We start from the raw sequence: 23056 nt of genomic DNA, 5'->3' as shown, positions 1-23056 counted from the left end.
CTTTTAAATGAATATGTTTACAAACACACCAAAGCAGAAAAGGGAAATTAGTTGCTTGCTATAGAGTTCACTGGAGGCATCTCCAGATTGTCCCAAAATATATACAGGTAGTCCTTGTTTAGTTACCACAATTGGGACTGGCAACCTGGTTGTTAAGTGAAGCAGTTGCTAAGGGAAACCACAGCTTCAGCTTTCCTTTGCTTTACAGGTACTCCTTGACTTATGACCACTTGTTCAGCGACCATTTGAAGTTACAGCAGTGCTGAACAAAGGGACTTATGACTGGGACCCAAAGTTATGGCTGTTGCAGCGCTCCCTGTGGTCACATGATCAAAATGTAGACACTTGGCAGCCCACCCACATGACCACAGGGTCACTTTAATTCCATCCACCTGCCTATCTATGTTCTTTTGGCCCCCCACACACTGCGGCCCTGCTGCCCTAGCTGACCTTCACCATCTTCTTGCTCCTGCTGCTGACAAACATGTCCAGCCTGGCCCTTCATGAGGCAGCTGCTGGCCACAAAAGTTTTTCTTCCCCAGGTCACACATGGCAGTTTCCTCGCAAGGAAGGGGAAGATGGTTTCACGTGGCCAGTAGCTGCCTTGCAAAGGGCTGGGCCAGGCAGGCCTTGTCAGCAGTGGAAGCAAGAAGATGGCCAAGGTCAGCTGGGGCGGTGGAGCGCAGGGCGACAGGGGCCTCAGAGTGCAGGTTGGTGAGGGTAACTTTGGCTGAGACTGGGCTGGGGCAGCTGCAGCTTTGCACTATGCTGCTGGGCCAGGCTGGGGCTGGGCTTCCACTGCGAAGGGCTTTGCATTGTATTGTGGCTCAGGGGCTTATTGCAGCCCCAGAGCCATGGTGCGCCAAGAAACCCCTGAGCTGCAGTGTGGCAAGCAGCCCCAGAGCCATGCAGTTCTGGGGATGCTTGCTGCCCTGCAAGGCAGGGTGCAGAGTGGCCAAAAGGGCAGAGATGAGGGGAAATAGGCAGTTGAGGGGAGTTGAAGGGGAGGCAGTCCCTTACCTTGGAAGAACCAAGGCTTGGGGCTGGGAGGGACCAAACCTGGAATGGCTTGGATTAGGGTGGGTCCTTGGCTAACGACTGGTAGTATTCAATTAACAATGGCAACAGAGACTGCTGGGATTGCTGTCACTAAGCAGTGCAGTCACGTGACATCGCACTTTATGGGCATATTGCTTAATGGAAATTCTGATCCCAATTGTGGCCATAAGTCGAGGACTACCAGTACAGACCTGCGAAGATTATAAATGCTAGGATTGGTTGCAAAGTTACTTTTTCGTCACCATCATAATTGTAAACGGTCACTGTAGAAGGCAGTTGCTAAACAAGGACTACCTGTACTTGGCTTAAACCAGGCCTACACAACTTGTAGTGGGGAAAGGGCCACATTGATAAATTAAAAACCAGTCTCAATCTGGTGCATAGATCAGCTGTTCTGTGACTAGCAGAGCGGTGGCAGCGCCAGAGCTATGACAATGAACTTACTAGTTTTTAAAAAGCACCAGCAGGCCACGTGTTGCGCAGGCCTGGTCTGAAGGGTCAGATGGTAACAAGAAAGCTGAAAACAAACAACAGGAAAGCCATTCAATACTTTTATAGTCTACAATATATAGCAGAAATTAAAATATAAAGTGAAAAGGCATTGAAAGCCCCATATGAACATTTATTTCTACAGTACAGCTCATGGCAATGCCCAGAAACAGGGCATTTAGGGTAACCCTTACACATGTGTAGATATTGAAGAAATTGTTTTAGTTCAACAAAGGCTTCAGCAAAACACCTCTAGAAATATCACTTCAGGTGATGTTGCTGGAAAGCCACTTTTACAGCTTCCCCTGGTGCTTGCAAAAGCTGAAGGAGCTTCTGTGCATGTGCAGAGGGTGCACAAAAGATGCTTCGGACGGTTGCATGTGCAGAAGTTTTTGCAAGTGCTGGGGGAAGCTGTAAGGTGACCCCACATACCCTTCATGGAGGCAAACTGGGTTGCTTCAACAAGACACCCACATGGCTTTGATGCGACCTTTGCAACCCAAAATGTCTCATCAAAGGAAAGCAACTTTGACACCTTATATTTATTTTATTTTTATTTTATCTATTTATCACATTTATATGGCTGCCCATGTCAGTCAAAGTGACTCTGGGCGGCGTACAATAAAACCAAAATTAAAACATTCAATAGAACCAGTTAAACAATAGACGTGGATAAAAACAAAATAAATAAAACAAGGTCACAAGAGGGAAGACTTTATGTCTAATATAACCAATTATATAACTTAGATAACCAGTAAGAGAATCAACGCCCACATTTGGGCAAAGTGAGGCTTTCTAGGAATAGAGCTGAAAAGTACGGTAAATGCCAAAAAAAGTAACAATATTTATTACAGAGAGACATAGACACACACATACACACACTATCCGCATTTGAGCCATGGCTGAAAATTGGAGAGTTCAAGAGGAGAGAAATTTAAGATTGAGAAACGATTGGCCTTTTGAGAGACGTTGTGCTGCTTTAGAGCTGTAGGATAGTTTAATATTTTCCAATTGCTATGGAGTGTCTCTCGAGTGTCTGCTTAAAAAACACAAGTTGCTGTGCATCTCAGCCAAAAGAAACAAAATAAGTGGGTGTGCATGTGCTCCTAAATGCAAAGAATGAGACCAGATTCTTCTTCATTTTAGGTATTTAAAAGGCTATCCCCCTTACTCACCTTATATAGGAAGTTCTCCTACCTTCTGCCATTTGCTCCATGAAAAAGCACCATTTTGCTGTCTCAGATTAGATAAGGTAAAGTGATGTTTTATGTAGCTATAATACTTCTTCTGGGCATATATTTGTTTTAGAGATAAGGCATTCAGACCATGTTTATGATTGCACAATTAATTCAGTACTGAGTCATTAAGGGTTGTGGTGTTCACCGTTCTACTTGACAAACAGATTGTCTGGTGGTAGAAACATTGTGGTTTTGGCCACATCAGATTTAAGAGGATAATCTAGCCACATCCTGAAATGTTATCCGTATTTAACCTTAAAATATGGGCTGGGTTTCAGGTTTCAATGACTATTGTAAGTAATAGGATTGCAACACGCAGTGCTCAGACGCTAGTTTTCTTTGCTTTTCATATGCTTCTGTACGGCTGAGCCTAGCCCAATTTTATTTCAGCATGAGGTGTCACACGTTCAGAAGGTGAAACATTTTCTGATCCAAGATCAGAAAATGCTTCTCTTGTTTGGTACGCCAGACTGTATGAACTTCCTATCCTTTTCCAATCCCTCCGTGCAAATATAAAACCAAAACATTCATGTTTTTCAGGGAAGACTGATTGTAATGAAACTGTTGCCAATGTAGCATGGAACGCTGACTCTTTTAATCTCAGAAAATACACTAGATATACTCAAATATCTTCAGCAACAGAAAATTTCTCAATATCAAAATTGAAATCAAATAAACATCTTTATGTAAAATATGAGGCATTCCTTTAAAACTGACTTAATGAAAGTTTAAATATACCTTAAATGGTTAAAAGCTGGGCATGAAATGCTACAAATACTTTCAATATAGGTATACTTTGGGGCCAAAAATTTCTGAGAAGCAGGAAAATTTTACATCCAGCAGGTGATAGGTATTGTGTTGTCAATTTTTTTCCTATGATTTTTTGGGCCTGTTCTAATTTATTGATTTTAGGGGTGCCAGCATAACTACTATGAAGATGCCAAAGCTTATGGATTCAAAAACAAAATAATTATAGTTGCTGCAGAGACTGCTGGAAATGGACTCTACAACTTTATTGTTCCTCTCAGGGCTTATTACAGACCAAAGAAAGAACTCAATCCGATTGTGTTGCTGCTGGATAATCCGTAAGTAGGATTTTTGTCCTTTTATCCCAAAGATACAAATTCAGATTTGGAACTCTGTATATATTACATATTGTTGATACCAAATTTATTAAACGTGTTTTAATTCAGAAGGATTATAACATCAATACAGGTAGCCCTTGACTTATGACCAGAATTGGGACCGGAACTTCCATTGCTAAGTGATGCGGTTGTTAAGTGAGTTGCACCTGATCTTATTACCTTTTTTGCCATGGTTGTTAAGCGAATCTGGCTTCCCCCATTACTTGGGAAGGTCGCAAATTGCGATTCTCTGACCCCAGGACACTGCAGTTGTAAATACATGCCGGTTGCAAAGTGCCTGAATTTTGATCACGTGACCACGGGGATGCTGCAATGGTCATAAGTGCAAGGACCAGTCGTAAGTTACTTTTTTCAGTACCGTAACTTTGAACAGTTGTTAAACAAATGGTCGTAAGTTGAGGACTACCTGTACTTGGAGACAGGAGAAATATCAGATTTATTTTATGCATCAAAGGTGGACTTTCAGGTACCAAGGTATAACTGCATTTGCTACAAACAAATTACTTTGGATGTCATAAAAAGTTAAATTGTTCATGGATTCTTCTTCTTATTATTATTTTACTTGGAGTTGGAGATGCAGTTCTGAGGGGTTTTGCCTGAAACATTTAAGTAATTTTCCAGGCTATGGGCATTATGCACTTGATTATTGTTATTGGGAATAATTTGTATTGGGGATAATTTTCCGTTTTAGACAGCAAAAGATCTTGATGCAATTTTCTTGAAAAGGAAATTAATTTTGACATCATTGTAGCATGAAATCATAAAAAAATATGTAAAACTTAGTTTGATGCTTGAGTTGCTGGATATTTAAAATATTCCAATCAGAAGGGGGGGGGAACCTCTCTGTTGCTCATCCCTTCTTGGCAGGCAGTCATGTTAGATTTTTAATTTGCTTTTTTTTATTTTGGTCCAATAAAAATAGATTAACAAATATGTCTCTAGTGAAAATGATCTGAACACTTGAATGTGCCTAGTTGCTTCACATTTATTGTTGCATAGATTGGATTATCCTTCCTTTAACAAAAACCTCTGGCAGTTTAAGCGATTGATTGACTCAGATAAACTACAGCAAAGAGATAGGTTTTATTTCTTATTCCAGAGTTGCAAAAAATGCAGCCTATCAGCTCCTCTTTTGAAGTTCCTAGAGTTGGTGGGGCCATTTTTTTTTTTTCAGCCTTTGTAATGCACCTATTTCACCCTTTAAAACCCCTGAAAAGTCAAAGATTGGATCAGTACTTCTGGAAAGTAGTTGTTGACTTGCACAAAACCTGGTATCAGCCTGAAAGTTGCTCATTCCTACTTTATGTCATATAGTGCAGAAAATTCAATCTATGCTAACAATGGTATCTTGAATCTATCAACTCTTGTAGATGTTTAAGATCAAACTTGCATAGGAGAGACTGTGGGAACTTTTTTTTTAATATCACGTCAAATTTAACTGCAAATCTCATTGTGGACTGATATTTTGAGTGTAGAACTATAGCGCCCTCTAGTGTTTGAATTGATTTTTTAAAGGCTCATATTTTCAATACATAATTTTAATATATCATTTCTCTAATATAGTTTTATTTACATTTCATCATGGTTCCTTATGGCTTCCAGCTGTGTTTCCTTTTTTATTTTTATTTTTGAAGGGAATTTATCAGCATTTCTAGTTATTATGAGGTCTTCCAGCATAACAAACATTTTATGGATCATTTTTCTGATTGTAATAAATACAGTTTACATGTGGGTTCTCTACTCATCCCTGTAAGCATAGGAAATATACATTTGTGTGCTTCACTAATGCTTAAATTCCACTGATCTGATATGAAATTATGCTGACACTTCTGTGGTGGTGTTTGCTATACCACAGCTAAACTCAGTTTCCTGAGAAAAACCAATTAAACCAGTTTTATTCAACCACATGCATATGATGGATGTCCACATTTATTTCTAAATGATTATTAACATATTTTGTATGTTACTATGCTGTAAAGTAAGGGGGGTCAGCTTTTTTCCACTACCAAGCGCTTCATTGGACTTCAGGTGTCATCATATAATTAAGGATTTTCTCCTTCTGTCACATTAAAAATTGCACTTAGGTAACAACTGTTTGGAGAGATATACCCTAGGCTTTGGGGTGCATTTGTGGCTCTGTGACCTCAAGCACACCGCTGCATTCAGCTCTTTTTGCACTCATCATACTACGCTGTATTTTGAGGCAAGAAATACTTGTAAACTGTAGTATAAGCTCTAAAAGAAGCTGAAGGGGAAATTTTAAATTTAAATTTTAAAGGGGAAAAACATCTCCAATACCTCCCCATACCAAATTGAGATATAATGAAAGATCTAACCCTGACAATGTGAATAATGTCTATTAAGCACAGTGGACACTGTCCTCTTTGCCTCATACCACTGCCAAATTTGTACTTTCCAAATAACTATGCAAGGCCAAATGCAGTTTTATTTGCATATGTACATTGTTCCAAATTGTCGCCCAACGCCCAACTCTGCTCAGCTCAAAACAATAAAAGAAATTACATCAAAATCAATAAAAGATAAAAGATGGCAAGCGGGACAGACCAGATGGAATGAAGCGAGGGGTCTCACTCTCCCTCACCAAAGGCAACAGCAGAGTGGGGGCCATCTGGATCTCAGGCGGTACCTTATTCCCAAGGGCAGTGCTGCTACAAGGAAGGGACATGTCCGGAATCCTGATAGATGACATTGTTTAATGGAAGGAACCCAGAGGGTGCCAACCCTACAAGATCAAAGTGGTCAGGTAATGTCAGCCTTATCAGGTAGACCAGGCAGGAAACCTGACCAGATAAGCTAATTCTACTTTATTGTAAAGCTACATTAACAGAATCTTGCAAGTCTGAAAGTACAGTTCTCCCACCGTTACCTTTTCAGTCCGAGAACTTAGGGAGGGTCCCTCCTGAGCCTTTTGTTCTGCCCACTATGCAGCTGAGGGCTATGCTCTTTCTTATCTGACCATTCCCTAGGCAGTATCTCTTTGCCCCATCTCTCAAGGTGATTCCCACATACTGTACCATTACAGGCAGAATGTGTAGAATATTGCTTATTTAAGGCAGAAGTGTGCACAAAATTGTGTTAGAGAAAGCAGTAAAAAAAATTGCCATATATATGTGAAGGTATTGTTTGCGAAAAAAAGCTTCACAATAGGCAAGAATGTTGCCAGAAATGTGTCACTTAGAAGAAATGTGCATGAAAGTCAAGCAAAATTTTACATACTGTAGAACAGTTTTCAAATCAATGAAGAAACAGGAAGAAGCAAACATATGGTTATAAAAATGAGACACTAGCAACATTAGAGATTTTTCCACTATTTAAATTGTGTTTGACATTATTACTAAATAATTGCCAGTACCGACACAATGTTTGTGATACTATCTTTCACTTTGTGACCCATCTGCTATTTAGGCCAGATATGCATTTTCTGGATGCAATCTGTTGGTTTCCAATGGTTTACTACATGGTGGGCTCTATTGACAAGTAGGTAAAATGATCTTGGTGCACTAAATATTGTACTGTATTGTAGTGTGCAGTACTATGTAGTTGCATGCATTTATGTAGTGCTAGTGTTCTGAAGTTGTATCATTGCATGCTTACTTGTTTTTCAACATTCTGAACCTTTATATTGCTTATTAAGATTTCTTTTTTAAAAAAGGCACTCCTAGTTTTATACATGGTAATCTACGGTTAAATAGTAGTTGATATACAATTCAGTCTATATTCTGACAGTACAAGCCATTCAGCAATGTAACCTCAGAGGGACATGGGCTCTCCATCACTGAATGAGTTCAGCAGAGGCTGGAGAAATATCTTTTTGGGATGCTCCAATTTGCATGGAGAAGAGGGCTGGGCTAATGGACTGTTTTTCCAATTTCATCCACTTCTGAATTATTTCTGGAACCTGGTGATCTGTTGTTTGGATGTATAGTAAGGAATTATCATCTCCAAGTCCTGTTCAGCCTGATGAAATCAATTAATTGATAAACCTTATATGCAAAATACTCAGCGTACCTGTGTGCAAGTACACATATTGGCTGCTCTGCAAAGGTCAACTTGTACATTGGGACCTCCCTGCCTCCATTAAGGACTATCCAGACTGGAATTGCAGTCGCTGCAAACAGTTAGAGCTTCCAATCCTACATTCTAAGGTTTTTTTAAAAAAATACTCATTTTTTAAAAAAATGCTTGAATCTTAGCTGAACCAGCAGCTACCGCTTTAAAATAATGTAGAGTTTGATCCTAAGTCAAACAGGATGCTTCACTTTGAGATATTCATTTTGCTTTTATGATCCCGAAGGGGAAAAAAAAATCCTTTAATATATTGCCAGTTGATTTCTGTTTATCTTATTTTGCTCAGTCTTAACTTAGCATGCCTCAGACTTTAGTGTCTTTTCTGCTTTTGTTTATAATAGACCGTAGTACAATGTTTTTAAAGAACAATATTTTATCTTTTTTATTCTTCTCAAAGGTGGGGAAGATACTATGTACGAATGCCTATCCTAGTTTTATTAGAGAATATGCTGGTTATATAAAGGTTGTTTCATATATTACATAACAACAAGCCAAGATTTTAATTGGTTCACTCTACACCCACAGAGTGTCCACCTCACTACCTCCTCAAGGAAAATATAAGAAATACAAATAAAATAAAATAAAAAATAAAAAAAAATATAAGAAAAATGCCTCTTAACATATTTATTGCAATTCATACTTTATTTTATACATTTTAGATACAGCACAAAGAAAGTTGGGTACCCATATTAAATAATGCCATACATGGAAAAATGTGTGAAACAATTATCTTGATAATGAACAAAGCAAGAGAAGCAATGGGAGGCAGGTATAGTTCAAAATACTTTGTCACCTAAAGTAAACTATATAATATGTCCATCCAATTCTCCTCCCTCATAATGCTTCCTCCCGTCCTTTCCTGGGCACTTGTAACTGCAGCCAAGGCTCCTTATTCTCCTTTTCCTTGCCATCCTAAGCCAGACATTACTATATGGTGCTATAATTCCTTCCTCAAATTGAGGAATAGTAGGTGAGATAATCCTAGAGAGAGTGTGTGTGTAAATAATGGCTGAATATCATTTCGTCTAAGTAAGAAATATATGGAGATTGAAATCATAAGAGATATAGACTAGCTACAGTGAGCAGCCTATAGCAGCAATGAGAATAGATGGCCTATGATAGTAGGAATGTGCTTTGTCTGCCGAATATGTCACCAGAGTCAAGAAGCTCTAAATATACCAAGCCAGGACCAGCCCTGTCTGCACTGCATTATGTGAACTAATTCTCCATTTTGTCTCCCTTCTTTGATGCAGAGTAATACTGTGTAGACAAAATGTTGTCATAATGATTTAGAATGTAGTTTAATTAAAATCCTTAGGAAATACTATTTTAATATAAATACTCAAGCAAGCATTTAGTAACATGTAAAAATTGAAATGTTTCATTGTTTCTAGCAGGTTAAGTCATTTCTGTTCAGTGGCAATATTATTGTCCAGTAGGTAATTCAACCATCAGTAGAATTACTCAAAGTGAGCAATGAAATGCATAATGTAAATTATAACATTCCTTCCTACAACTTCTCTCTCCTCCTTGAAGTAATTTCTTTCTCTTCCTCACTTACCTATGGTTATGTAGTTTATGGAACTCTAAAATCCACATTTAATAAGAATTTGTGAATACATTCTGAAGTAGATTTCAGAGCTTCATTTAAAGGGAATTTAAGGCTGCACTTATCTGGTACATTACATTGTACATTACATTGATAGCTTACTTTTAATTAGTAAAGTACAGAACCTCACTGTTAACTATAAGCAGATTGTTGTAGATAAACTTAATCATAGTTACTCCTGTGTTTGGGATTGTGCTTTCTTTCTGAGAAGAAAGAATATGCATACTCAAACTGCTCCTGCTTTGTTCATTACAATCAAAATGGAATCAGATTTATGTATCTGCTCATCTTTTCACACTACATGATTTTTGGGAACAAGTTAAAAAATGGTATACATTTGTTCCCTTCTCTCTATTTACATGTTCCTACAAATTATGGGGGGAAAAACCTCTGCTGCATCATCATCATCATCATCATCATCATCATCATCATCATCATCATAACAACAACAACAACAACAAGAACAATAATAATAATAATAAGGCTTTGGCATGCCAAGAGGTAATATGGGATGAGTCCTGTCAATTGAAAGATAAAATCTATTCAAGCAGCTACTAACTTTATGATTACAGATTGGTCCCAATTGTTCAATTTTACAAATCACTGAGCTTTTTTCAGAATATATGGCTAACTTATTATGACCTATATATATTTGATTTCATGTAACTTTTTGTTCTGTTGCAAAAGTCTAGATGATCTGCTAAGGTGTGGTGTGACATTTGCTGCCAACATGGTTGTTGTGGACAAGGAAAGCACTATGAGTGCTGAAGAAGAATACATGGCAGATGCTAAGACAATTGTAAATGTACAGACCCTCTTTAGGTAAGTGTTTGTGCAATTATTTACTTTCTTTGTTTTTATGGAAATGTAATATACCATTTACATTCCATAAAAATGTATAATTTTAATAATATAAATAAACCTGGACAAATCAGATTTATTAGTGACATTAGTGACTAATCTGTCCACAAAGCTTTTCACCTGATGTAATATTCTATAGTATTATATAGAAAAACTAAGCAATAAGTCAAATGGATTTATTCCCAATATTGCACTGGAGTCCTAGTGTATTTAGTTAAACCCTAGTTTAGGAGGAAACTATAGTTTCGATTAGGTGTCAAGTGTTATGAGCGAAATCATCTCTTACTGATGACCATAGATGATCCATCTCCATTGAACATATAATATTCAAAGTAAGTAAACAAAATATTTTGGGCATTTTGCCTGGTATGTCCTACAAGTGAATAATTAATTATCAAAAAGTAAATTGTATTTAACCTCTTGGTAATCTGTGTGGTAAGTCACAGTGAAACAGATGTCCACTGCTGATTAATTATAGTGTTTGTTCCTTTGAATGAGTTCCTGGTTACTAAGTAGTCCTGTTGCTGTTCATCCAAGAACACAAGCCGATTAGGTTTGAACTATATGCTGTCCCTGATTTTTGCAGCAATGAGGGATTTGTTATGAACTGGGCCTTCATAGAGCCAATTCTATTGGGACAATATAGATTATTAAACAGGCTTAGGCATTCTCAAAATCCAAAAATGAAACTATAATTAATAGCCAAACAATAACTAATAAATAACTAATATTTGGGACAATGAAATAGAAGTCAAATAAGAGCAGTAATAATCCCTGAAAATTTAGCATATTATTCAGTTCACTGAGAATAGCAAAGTATTCAGAGAGAAGAGTGTTCTGTTCAATGGGAAAAAGAGGGAAGTTGAAAGAGTAACACATTGAATTCAATACATTTAAAGACTGACAAGGAAATGGGGAAGTTTGAAGAAAACATTCGCTTTGTGCAGCTCTAAAAGGAGAAAGCAGGAAGAGAATCATAAAGATTCTGTAAATAAACAGCATTTTGGATTTATAAGAAGCAACATTCACTTACACATACAATATATGCTAAGGGATAGTACCTTTTGGACAGATGCTACTTCATTAGGAAGGGAGAAGGAGAGAAGGATTCGGGATTGAAGAAAGCAGAGGGGAAAGGGAAATCCCCTTTCCTTTGCACCATGTTCAGAGTTTTGGGCCATGAAGATCAGTGTTAGATGGATTCCCCAGCAACTGGAAGGAAAGGAAGATATAGGACCCTATCAATAACTCCTTGCCAGTGCCCTCTGGCTGGATCTGCTCAGTGCACCCCCTGGCTTTCTGAAACTATGGCTCTCCTGGAGCTGGGGATTCAAAACAGTCCAAAGGTGGGGTATTGGTGTGCTGGTTCTTTGTCTGATGGCTTAGCTGGCTCAAAGAGTTCCTCTAGGTTAAGCAAAAGGCTGGCAAGGGAAGAGCTCAGAGCTGGATTGTTTGTTCCTCTCTGCAGTTCTTGAGAGTGATTTCAGCTATGGATGGACATGAAAAGAAAATCAGATTAATATAAGAAAAAGTGAAGGTTTTCTTCTCCTTTTTTAGAAATTTCTGTCCTGAGAAAAAAAAGTATTGCTAGTACCAGTCATCCTATCAGACAAAAATATGAGACAAAAAACAAACAAGGAAGAAAGAAAAGAGCAGGGTGAGATTGGAAGGTGCTAGGCTGGATTAATGGCTTTCCTCCTGGCCTGAACAAGAATTGCCAAAAGGCTGATGCCCCTAAAAGACAGGCTCCACTAAAGAACCATTGTTTACCAAAAGGAACGGCCACCAAAGAGTTCCTGGTCTGACAATATTACCTGATGCAGATGTCCTCCATTACAGATATTGTTGTCTTATCAAGACCCAGCAACCAGTGATGCAAATAGAGTTGAGGGGGATGTCTGTTCTGCCCAATTTTAGTCTAGAAATGTTCTTTTACAATAGTAATATTTTCACAGTTTTATTTCATGCCTGCCAAACCTCTTCTAGCACAAAAAGGACTGAAAAAGGGAACTGTTCTCTGCAAGCAGTATTTCTGATTTCTTGGCTAAACCACTGCATGAAGTTTCTGCAAACCTTGTGCCAAATCAGGGATACAATTTAGAGTAGGTGAGCAAATCATGTAACAGATTGGTTCAGATGGTCTGTCTCTCATTACTAAATAGATCCTGAAAAGGGACCATTCAGGCTGTACAGATGATTATTCCCAAATGTCCTGAATCAAGCTTCAGAGTCATCTTGTCAGTATTTTGAGGAACTGAGGACGAGGAGCTAGTAAGGCCAACAACTAATATATACCTGGTGGAAGACTCAACATGAACATGTTTCAGTTCAGTTTATTTTAGAGCTTATTTTGTGGCAGAGATGGTTTAACGTTTTCATTACCATTGTCCCAGTATCATTTTGACCAACAAAGTCAACAGGTAGTTGGAGGCCTATTTAAAGCCTATTCAAAAAGACAACATATATAAATCTCAGAGGTTTGTTATGATGAAGTTACATTATACTTCAAGGACAAAATCATTTGTATCTATGGAAGTTCAGATATTTGGTTCAGGCAAGGTCTGCATACCAAGGATATGCTTTGTTGTTGGGATATGCTTATAATTTCAATGTATGATCTTCAGATCAAATATTTCAGAAAATACACAATATTCCCCCCACATACACAAGAGGAAGCCACAAGATTAGCAGAACTACAGAACATATGTAAGGGGGGAAAAACCCTAAGGGAACAAGACATCCATGCAGTCTGTGAGAGGTGAATTTATTTAATAGTTACAGAATACTAATGAACTGTGGAGAAGTAACAGAAAATCAAATAGGAGGGAGATGGAATGAACATGAACCTTTTGTCATAATGTGCACAGTGGTTTGTTCTGATTTGGGAAATAGCTGTCTGAATTAATGTTTTGCTGGGACGTGAATCATCACCCTTACCCTATCATAACTAGAATCAAATTATGAATTCTGTGAATTTCAGTGGGGCTTAATTTCCATCTGAAGATGTTGGGTACTGAGAGAGAGGTAGTAGTGGATCATCTAATGCAGTGCCATGTATCCTACCTGGCAATTGTTTTGCATAATTTTCCTACTCTTGCTGCATGTGATGATTTTAAATACATACCCAGACATACATACATACCCATCCCAGCTAAGAGATACTATGGAGAACACAGAGGAGTAAGAAATAATAACAAAAAGAAATTAAAGACACATAACAAAAAGTAAAGGAAACATAGCTCAAATTAATTACCACTGTTTCTGAAAACAGTTTAGTGTAGCAGTTAAGGCTAGAAACCGGGAGACTGTGAGTTCTAGTTTCGCTGAGTGACCTTGCACCAGTCACTCTCTCTCAGCCCTAGGAAGGAGGCAATGGCAAACCACTTCTGAAAAACCTTGCCAAGAAAACTGCAGTGACTTCTCCAGGCAGTCTCTGAAAATCAGACACGATTGATTGGATTAAAAAATAAAAAATTACAACACCATTCACTAGATTGCCTTTTCTCAGCTATCTCAGCAGTGAGATATGGTTGGATCTCTGCAGTGGTGTCAGCTTCTTTGAGGGTATGGATGGTTTGGCTGGCCTTAAAGAGGGGGTGGAGCACCCCTTCCTCCAGAAGCTACTGCTGGACCCAAATGAATGACACTCATCCAGTCTCTTTTCTTCCAAAGAAGGTGATTGTGCTGTGGATCCAAAGGGCCCTGGAGGAAACGCGTTACCTGGACTATTTCAGTTGGGTTTCATGCTAACCAAACTAGATGGACCAGATCAGAAAACCCACTCCACAGGAAGCCAAAAACTACTTTTATTGAGATTGACTATAATAGAACCTTGCAAGTCTGATTGTGCTGTACCTCCTCCTCCTCATAATTCAGTGAATCAGGGAGGTGTCTGCCTGAGCCACTTATGAATGTTATCTCATTGTTCTAGACTTAAAAAATGCTTCAGCCCCTTTTGCCTAATAACAGCTCCTGCATTTCTCCATCAATGTCATCTTCCTTATTCTCTACATCAGGACATAGAACTGAGAGAGTATTGATCTTGTTTGTTGATTATATCTGGTGGAGCTGGGACAGCATGGTGCTATCACCCTAGTTCTGCTTGATCTCAGTGGCTTTCAATGCTATTTATTATGGAGTCTATTGGATCACCTATGAGGACGGGGGGGGGGGGGGGGCTGTGTTGCAATAGTTTTCTTCCTTTCTGTAAGAGTAGTTCAAGTTGGTGGGGGGGATAGGATGACCTGAGGCCCCTCACTTGTGGGATGTCTCAGGGCTTGACACTCTCACCCTTTCTGTTTATTCTACATGAAAATGTGGGTGAGGTCACCCATTAGTTCAGGGCCAATGTCATCAGTACGCTGATGATACCAGGCCGACCAAGCAATGCAGTTGATGTCCTAGTCTGGAGGATATAAATAGGAAAGAATAGACCCAGGCTCAACCCGAATCAAGACCAATGGCTGCCATGGGTGCAGGCCATCAAGGACAGGCACACCTATCATGGATAAGAAGATGTGCCAAGTGCCTTTTCACTGCCCGGCACTCTAAGTGACATGCTCTATGGCTGGGGGAAAGTCCTGGATCTGGCCCCCATGGCTGATGCTGCTAGCTACCCTGCATGATCCCCAACTGTGTTAGCTCGAGGTGTCTGATTGCTAGGCTCCTCCTGAGGCTGCTCTTCATCTGGGGCTTTTGGAGCAGTGTCCTCCTGTTCATCCTGCTGTTTGTCCAAGGCATTGGAAGCAGCATGTTCCAGCTTGGACTCTTCCATATCCGAGCTGGCCATGACAACCAGTTGGGTTCCATGTGCAATTCAAGAAACTAGTTACCACCTATAAAGCCTTTCATAGAATAAAGCCTGATTATATGAAGGACCATCTTGTTTGGTTTCTGCCTATCCTGCCTATCAAACAGAGTGGCTGTACTTCAGGTCCCATCAATCAGACGTATCACCTGTTGGGAGCCAAGAAGCATGCCTTCTCTGTCACAGCACCTGTCATCTGGAAGAACATCCCCTCCAGAGACCAAAAGGCCCCTACCCTGATGGCATTTAAAAAGCTGGCTGTTTCCCCAGGCCTTGAGTCAGGGTGAGTGGTGAGTTCCTTATAGAATTTTATATGTTAGTTTGGTTGTTTTCTCTATATTGTTATTTTTCTTTGTTTTATTGTTCTTACTGTTTTTAACATATGCCACCCAGAGTCTTTATGGACTTGGGCAGTACTCTAAATTAGACAAACAAACAGGTAAACTACCCAGCCACTCTATAGCAAATAACATTTGCTATAACAAATAATAACAAATAATAACAAATAAAATATTTTAATATTTCTGTAGTTACACTCTGTAGTTATATCTGCAGCCTTACATTCTTCAACATTTTCACAGTATTAATTCCTTTTCATCCATGCCATTTTTCATTTCATTTCCAGTCTTCAGTATATCACTACGTTCCCATACAGATATTTAAATTTATTTTTAATTTATTTATTAAACATGCTTATATAGCCACTCAAAATAATTTCATCCCAAATAATTTCATCACTTTTATTTTTAATGCCATTGTCTCTGCTAGAGGTTTCTAATTTTTCCGCCTTTAGTGACTTCTAAAATAATGTTTGATCCATCAAAAATACTCTGCATTTTCTCTCCCTATTTTGATCGTAAACATTTGTTGCTCTCTTTGACTATATTCTTTGAAATTCTCTTTCCCTGTATATGCATATTATACATTATCTTTGTCATCCTGATTTTTTTACAGAAGACATTCTCTTGCATGCAGTTTTTCCTTAAAGTCCCTTTCAGTTCATCTACCCATCTTCATTCAGATATATAACATTCTTCCCTTTTTTTCTTAGTTTGATGGAAACATATAATATCTATTTTTAGTTGTTCCACTTCATTAACTTATGTTCTTTACTCCTTTTACATTTTGAGTTGTAATCTCTTCTGTGCTATGGTTATCACCAGATGGGCTATAGATATAGATGTTTGCTGCCCATCTTGGCTTTGCTCAATCAAACTTTTCATATCATGTTTTATAGTAACATAGAGATGGTATACACTAGGTTACCAGCCTTAGTTGTGCTCAGTCCACATGCACATTCCATGCTAATGATAAGGACAATAAATCATTTTTGGCAAATTTTGCCAAAAGTATGCCACAAGTGGAACCAATGTCTATTTTTATCCCAAGCATGCTCACAGTATTCTATGCAAGCTGGGCTCGCTAATCCAGAAACTACTTTTCATACTGCCCAAATTCCCATCAACTAGGAGGTATGTGAAGTCTGCTGACACAGTTAGGATGCATTTTAAATACAGATGCTAGAAACTGAATTTTGGCCCTTCCAGTTACATTTTCTCTCCCACATGCCTCTTGATATCTTTAATAATTGAACTCATTCTTACCTTCCTACTACACATATTCTATTTTACTGACACATTTAAAATGTATTTGTTGTTGTTCAGTCGTTAAGTCATGTCCGACTCTTCGTGACTCCATGAACCATATCGCACCAGGCCTTCCTGTCCTTCACTGCCTCCCAGAGTTTGCTCAGTTTCATGCTCATTGCTTCAGTGATGCTATCTAACCATCTCATCCTCTGCTGTCCCCTTCTCCTTTTGCCTTCAATCTTTCCCAGCATCAGGGTCTTTTCCAAAGAGTCCTCTCTTCACATTAGGTGACCAAAGTATCTGAGCTTGAGCTTCATTATCAATCCTTCCAATGCGAAGTCAGGGTTGATTTCCTTCAAGATTGACTGGTTTGACCTCCTAGCAGTCCAGGTCCTGGAGAAGACTTAAGACTTAAGAGTCTTCTCCAGCACCACAGTTCAAAGGCATCAATTCTTTGGCGCTCAGCCTTCTTTATGGTCCAGCTCTCACAATCATACGTTACTACTGGAAAAACTATGGCTTTGATTATGTGGATCTTTGTCAGCAAGGTGATGTCTCTGCTTTTTAATATGCTGTCTAGGTTTGCCATAGCTTTCCTCCCAAGGAGCAAGCGTCTTTTAATTTCATGGCTGCAGTCTCCGTCTGTGGTGAAATATAAATTTATAAATTTATAAATATAAATTTAATGTATAATTTTATAATGTATAATAAAATTGTATATTTAAAATGTATAACATTTTAAAAAAATAATCATGCAAGTTTCTTTTTTTTTTACACTCCTACTCCTACTGCTTAACACTTCTACAGCTTATATCCATGTAAACGAATTAGGGATTTTCATTCCCCACTGATTCACAACAGGAGGAATACTAGCAAGAATGAGTCTGATTAACATTCATCTTCTTTGTGGGGTGGGCTTTGCCCATTTTTTTATCTGTATGAGTTCATTGGCATGTACATCTTTTTTTCTTCCTTTTTCTGTAAAATTGTTCTGCATACTCTTTTCATCTGGGGGCTGCTTTCTCCATTAGCACTTTCTTCCCCTTTTTCCTCTCACACAGCCTCAAAATTTTCTTCAGATTCTTTGATTAAAAAAAATTAGAAAAAAGAACATACTCTGGGAACTTGCTCCCAAAAGTAGTCAGATATATGGAGCATGACTTAAGCTAGTCTGTTCATCTGTAACTTGGAACATTAATAGTGATGAAAACACTCATCTCTAATTCTGAATGCTAATAGAGGTAAAAATGCTTGCTATCCTATTGTCGTATCCATAATTACTTCACCTCTATTTTTTTCTACCCAAACAAAAAAATGCCTTCTAGCAGTTTATTTGCAGTTATCTGCAGTTCAGTGCTCTCTTTCTCTTCTTAATTTAACACAGATTTTCACATCACTAGAGAAATATCCAACAGATACTGTAAAAATGTAATTTAAAGCTTGCTTTGACAATTCAGAAAAGGTACTTGAACAGCTAACAAAAATTACATATACTTAATGTAAACCCATTTGCAGGCTTGATTGTACTTTGTAATGAAATTGTAAGAGTTTGGATTATTCATACTTTAACTACTGTGTAGCATATGCTCACTAGATGGCAGCGTTTCCCCATGTACTCCACAAAATGTATTTAGAAAAATGTAGGAATTTTGTTTGTAGGAAAAAAAGAAGCAATTAAAAACTAAAGACTTTCATTCAAGTTTGACATAATAAATATAGTTCACACTATTAGAAAAAGAAATATGAGCAATTTTGAAACAGAAGTGTGAGGATCTAGCCAACAAAAAAAAGTTTAGAAAGATGGAACTTTAATATGCAAACAGATTTACAGGATCAAAGACAGAAAATGCTGTTTAAATAGTCATTTTTTAATAGTTTAGAAATCACATATTTGGGAACTGTTATCTATATATTAAAATAATTTCATATGCATCATTGATCAAAAAAGTGTTATTTTAAGGACTGCTGCAAATTTCCTGTACTTTGAGCTGGGTTCATTTATTCTGGCTTTGGCATTAACTGCTGTCAGTTGAATTAAAATAAACTATATAATTAAAAGTAAGATGCAGGATAAGCTCATAATAATGTCATTGTGGTCACCAATATACAGTAGTTAGCAACGTAATCATTTCTATAATGGGGAAGTGAGGATGGAAGAAAGAGGGAAATATTTCATATGTTTCTATTACATTACTTTTGTATATTTCTATTACATTATTAACTATTACATTAATAGTCAATAATCATGTTTAGTGTGCTAAATCTAATCCACACTGAGGGTGAAAATAATATGATTGTGTCTTCTAATCTTGGAATATTACAGGACTTCAGTCTCTGTTTTTAAGTGACTTGACCTTATTCACACTTCTCAAATTCAAATACATGGATTGGAACCTTTACACTATATTCTTCTGCAAACTTTGCAATGTGGTTCTCATCTTAAAATGTACAGTAATTTGTACTTGAGGAGAAAATGCTCTCCATTTTAATGCAAATCTTCTTTAAAAAAAGTTACAGACTGATATGAAAAAAGGATAGATTGGTTAGGAAATACATTGAGTCACCTACTCCTTATCAGAAGCTAGACCAACAGCTGTTATAAGCCCTCTGGGTTCTTCATACTCCCCCTCTTTTCCCAGCCCCTTGTAGGTCACAATTTTAGTAAACAACTGAGTAAATAATCAATGTGTTACACAGTTTGAGCTGGATTCTTTTAATATCTGACTTAGACTAGCAACAATTAATTTTAAACATAATACCATCCCTCTGAGTTTGGGATTGGCCACAAACAGTGGTCACCAATTTATTATCTCCTTGGTCAAACCAAGGAGATACCAGCCAAACCAGAGGCATCTCTTTTGGTGCTACAGACTGCAATAGTAGAAGAACGATCCTAGCCACCTTGACTATCCTTTTCCACAGTTTCCACAAAATTGCTATTCTAGTTCTGATAGTGACAACTTCCATCTTGGCAAAGCCAAAAATACAAAGAGGAAGAGGAAGAATCAATTTATACTCAAAGCATAGCCACTACATGTTATCAAATCAAGTCTAAAGAAGCATTTCCTACTGGGACATGGTGGGAGAGATCAGCAGTTCCAGTGACTTTGGGTGAGATGCTGGTGGAGTCAAAAAAAGTTCCCACTAAATGGCAGGATCCCTTTTAATACTAAGGTCAAAGGAAGATGGGGAAAGTGGTGGTGGTGATGATGGTGGTGGTGATGATGATGATGATTTGTTATAGCAACCCCACTCCAAAAGTCTCTATTTACAATGGAGATGGACAGGTACACTTCTAAAGGCATGAGAGAAGCCAATCCAGGTAGAAGAACAACTCCAGAATCAGATCTGGAAGAATTTAGTGGCAAATCACTTCTGTTGCCAAAAAAGTTATATAGATAAGTCTGTCACATTTAGATTGGTTTATATTATTGCTGTTGTTGTTGTTATTATTAGACACCTGACTCCCAATGACTCTGATGACAAAATGAAAGTTACTCAAAATTCAAAGTCAGTTGTGGAAGAAAAGTTCCTCACGTTACAAGGACAAATAGAATCAGAAAATGGAATGCAAGAAGCATGAACCAAGGAAAACATGAAATTGTCAAAGTAGGAATGAAGCATAGCAAACTGAATGTTTTAGGATAATTGAACTTAGATGGATTACCTAAAGTTGTTAATCCTTTTTTTTTTCTTTGAGTCATTATTGACTCCTGGTGACTGCCTGGACTAGTCCCTGCAGTTTTCTTGGCGAGGTTTCTCAGAAGTGGTTTGCCATTACCTCCTTCCTAGGGCTGAGAGAGAGTGACTGGCTCAAGGTCACCCAGCTGGCTTTGTGCCTAAGGCAGGATTAGAACTTACAGTCTTCCAGGTTCTAACTTGGTACCTTAACCACTACACCAAACTGGCTGTGTTAATAGGCATATAACATTGTTAACCCAAAAAACACTAGGATCTTAGCTGTCAGAATCAGTGGTTATACAGTAAACATCAATTTTATTCAAGAGCATGCTCCTATATAAAATGGAGAAAGCCATTAAGGAATTCTATGGCAAATTGAAAGAGATACTAGATCTAGAAAGAACATAGTCGCTAACAAGAGATCAGAATCCGAAAGCTGGAGAAGAGGGAGGGCCTGGAATGATTGGAAGATTTAGTTTGAATAAGTGTAACAATGCATAAAACAAGTTAATAGAGTTTTGGATATATATGTATGTATGTATGTATGTTTGTTTGTTTAATGTTTGATTCAATAAAAATAAAGACTCTACAAAGGAGCAGATGAACAACATGGAATCAAATTAGCTACTAATTCACTCTTTCTAATCAGAAAGAGGTGAAGAAGTGCAGTCTAGTCAGCCAAGACACTTCCAGGTGCAGATTAGGTAACAGACCATAAAATAATAATGAGGCATAGTGAAAAACAAAAAAGAAAAAATAATCCCCAAAATTAAAAGAGGAAGAGTGCTTTCAGAGCAAGCTGTTAACAATAGCCAAGGAAAGACAAAGGAAGGAAAATCTCCACTGAAGATGTCAAGAAGGAAAGGATAATGAGAGATGCTTTTGAGATGATCAGAGAAATTGTAGGAGTGTTCAAGAGTAATCATGGAAGAGAAGTAATGGAGGCAAATGATGTTAAAAGATAGGCTATTGAAACTTTATTAAACAAGATATTAGAATGACAGGAAAAAAAATATAAAGTGAGGGTATACTCAGGAACTGATTCTTCTAGAAAATAAGCAGGCATTAGAGGAATTAAAACAAAGTGCTAAAGCTCTAGTTCAGCAGCCACAGAACAAGAATAGTGATGAAAAAGTTTGATACATATATCTATACTGAACAAGGGAGATGCAGAAAAATGTGCCAATTACCAAACTAATTATTTTCCATTAATTTCTCACCCCAGCAAAGTTTTCCTTTCCTTTCCTTTCCTTTCCTTTCCTTTCCTTTCCTTTCCTTTCCTTTCCTTTCCTTTCCTTTCCTTTCCTTTCCGTTCCGTTCCGTTCCGTTCCGTCAGTTTTTAACTCCTGGTGACTGCCTGGACTAGTCCCTGCAGTTTTCTTGGCAAGGTTTTTTGGAAATGGTTTGCCCTTGCCTTCTTCCTTGAGCTGAGAGAGGGTGACTGGCCCAAAGTCACCTAGCCAGCTTTCATGCCTAAGGCAGGACTAGAACTCACAGTCTTCTGGTTTCTAGCCCGGTGCATTAACCACTATAGCAAACTGGTTCTCAAAAGTTTTGCTTAAGGATTTAAAAAGAAGGCAAGAGAAATGCCAAATGAACAGACAGATTTTAAAAAAGGCAGGGAGACAAAGATCAGGTAACTCACATAATATGTATAATGGAAAGAGCAAGAAAACACAAGAAAAATTTAACTTTGCTACATTTATTGCAATAAGGCTTTTACTATGTAGATCAGGGGTTCTCAAAGTACAGTCCGCGGGCCGGATACAGCCCGCCAGGGTCATTTATCCAGCCCGCCTGCCTGATTGGCTGCCGCTGCTGTCTGTCAGAAGCAGAAGTGTCGGGGTGTGTCGGGAGCTGCAGGCGATGCACGAGGAGGGAGATCGCAGAGCTGGACTATTCTACATGACAGGTATGCTGGGTCCAGCGGCTCTCCTCCTCTCCTCAAACTATAGTCCAGCCCTCCAACATTCTGAAGGACCGTGAACTGGCCCCTGTTTAAAAAGTTTGAGGACCCCTGATGTAGATCATATCAGAATGTGGAACATATGTTAAAGCTAATGGTTGTGTCAGAACACCTGATTATAGAGAAGTAGTTTGGAATAAGGAAGTGAGAGAGACAAGAATTGGTGTGTGTGTGTACGTAAAATCTATCCATCTATCTATCTATCAATTTTATGTACCCAGCAAATATATAGTTAGAATGGCAGAATTGGAAAGATGGCAGCTGGTATCAAGATAGGAGGTCAAAATACAGTCAATTTGTGATATGTAGATGATACCAGTTTGTTAGCCAAAAGTAAAGATGATGATTTAGAACTCATTAAGAAAGTGAAAATGGAAAGTGAAAATCCAGGTCATTGTTAAAAATATAAGAAGACAGATATTGTTAACCTTAGTAGTTTTAGAATTGATGGTATAGAAGTAAAGCTGGTAGATTTTTTGTTTTCTTAAATTTTTGAACAGATAAAGATGACTAGTGAAATGAA

General features: G+C 38.1%; 1 protein-coding gene across 4 annotated transcripts in view; it reads left to right on the top strand.

The window, feature by feature from the left end:
• KCNT2 (potassium sodium-activated channel subfamily T member 2) overlaps positions 1-23056 on the top strand; it is a 221778-nt gene that overhangs the window by 155132 nt on the left and 43590 nt on the right. For 2 of the 4 annotated variants that reach the window (XM_088153971.1, XM_088153970.1), the window contains 4 exons: positions 2695-2800; positions 3699-3871; positions 7358-7429; positions 10317-10451. In XM_088153971.1, the coding sequence (XP_088010097.1) occupies positions 2695-2800; positions 3699-3871; positions 7358-7429; positions 10317-10451 (486 nt within the window). The remainder of the gene's footprint in view (positions 1-2694; positions 2801-3698; positions 3872-7357; positions 7430-10316; positions 10452-23056) is intronic. The other 2 variants (XM_088153973.1, XM_088153972.1) reach the window with 1 other exon arrangement.

This window comes from Python bivittatus, unplaced genomic scaffold (genome assembly GCF_059951505.1).
Source record: "Python bivittatus isolate LINGU-HERP-01145 unplaced genomic scaffold, Pbiv_v1 ctg000700_np1212, whole genome shotgun sequence".
Classification (NCBI taxonomy): Eukaryota; Metazoa; Chordata; class Lepidosauria; order Squamata; family Pythonidae; genus Python; species Python bivittatus.
Note: the sequence above shows the minus strand (reverse complement) of the source record. Positions and strands in the feature narration are given on the sequence as shown.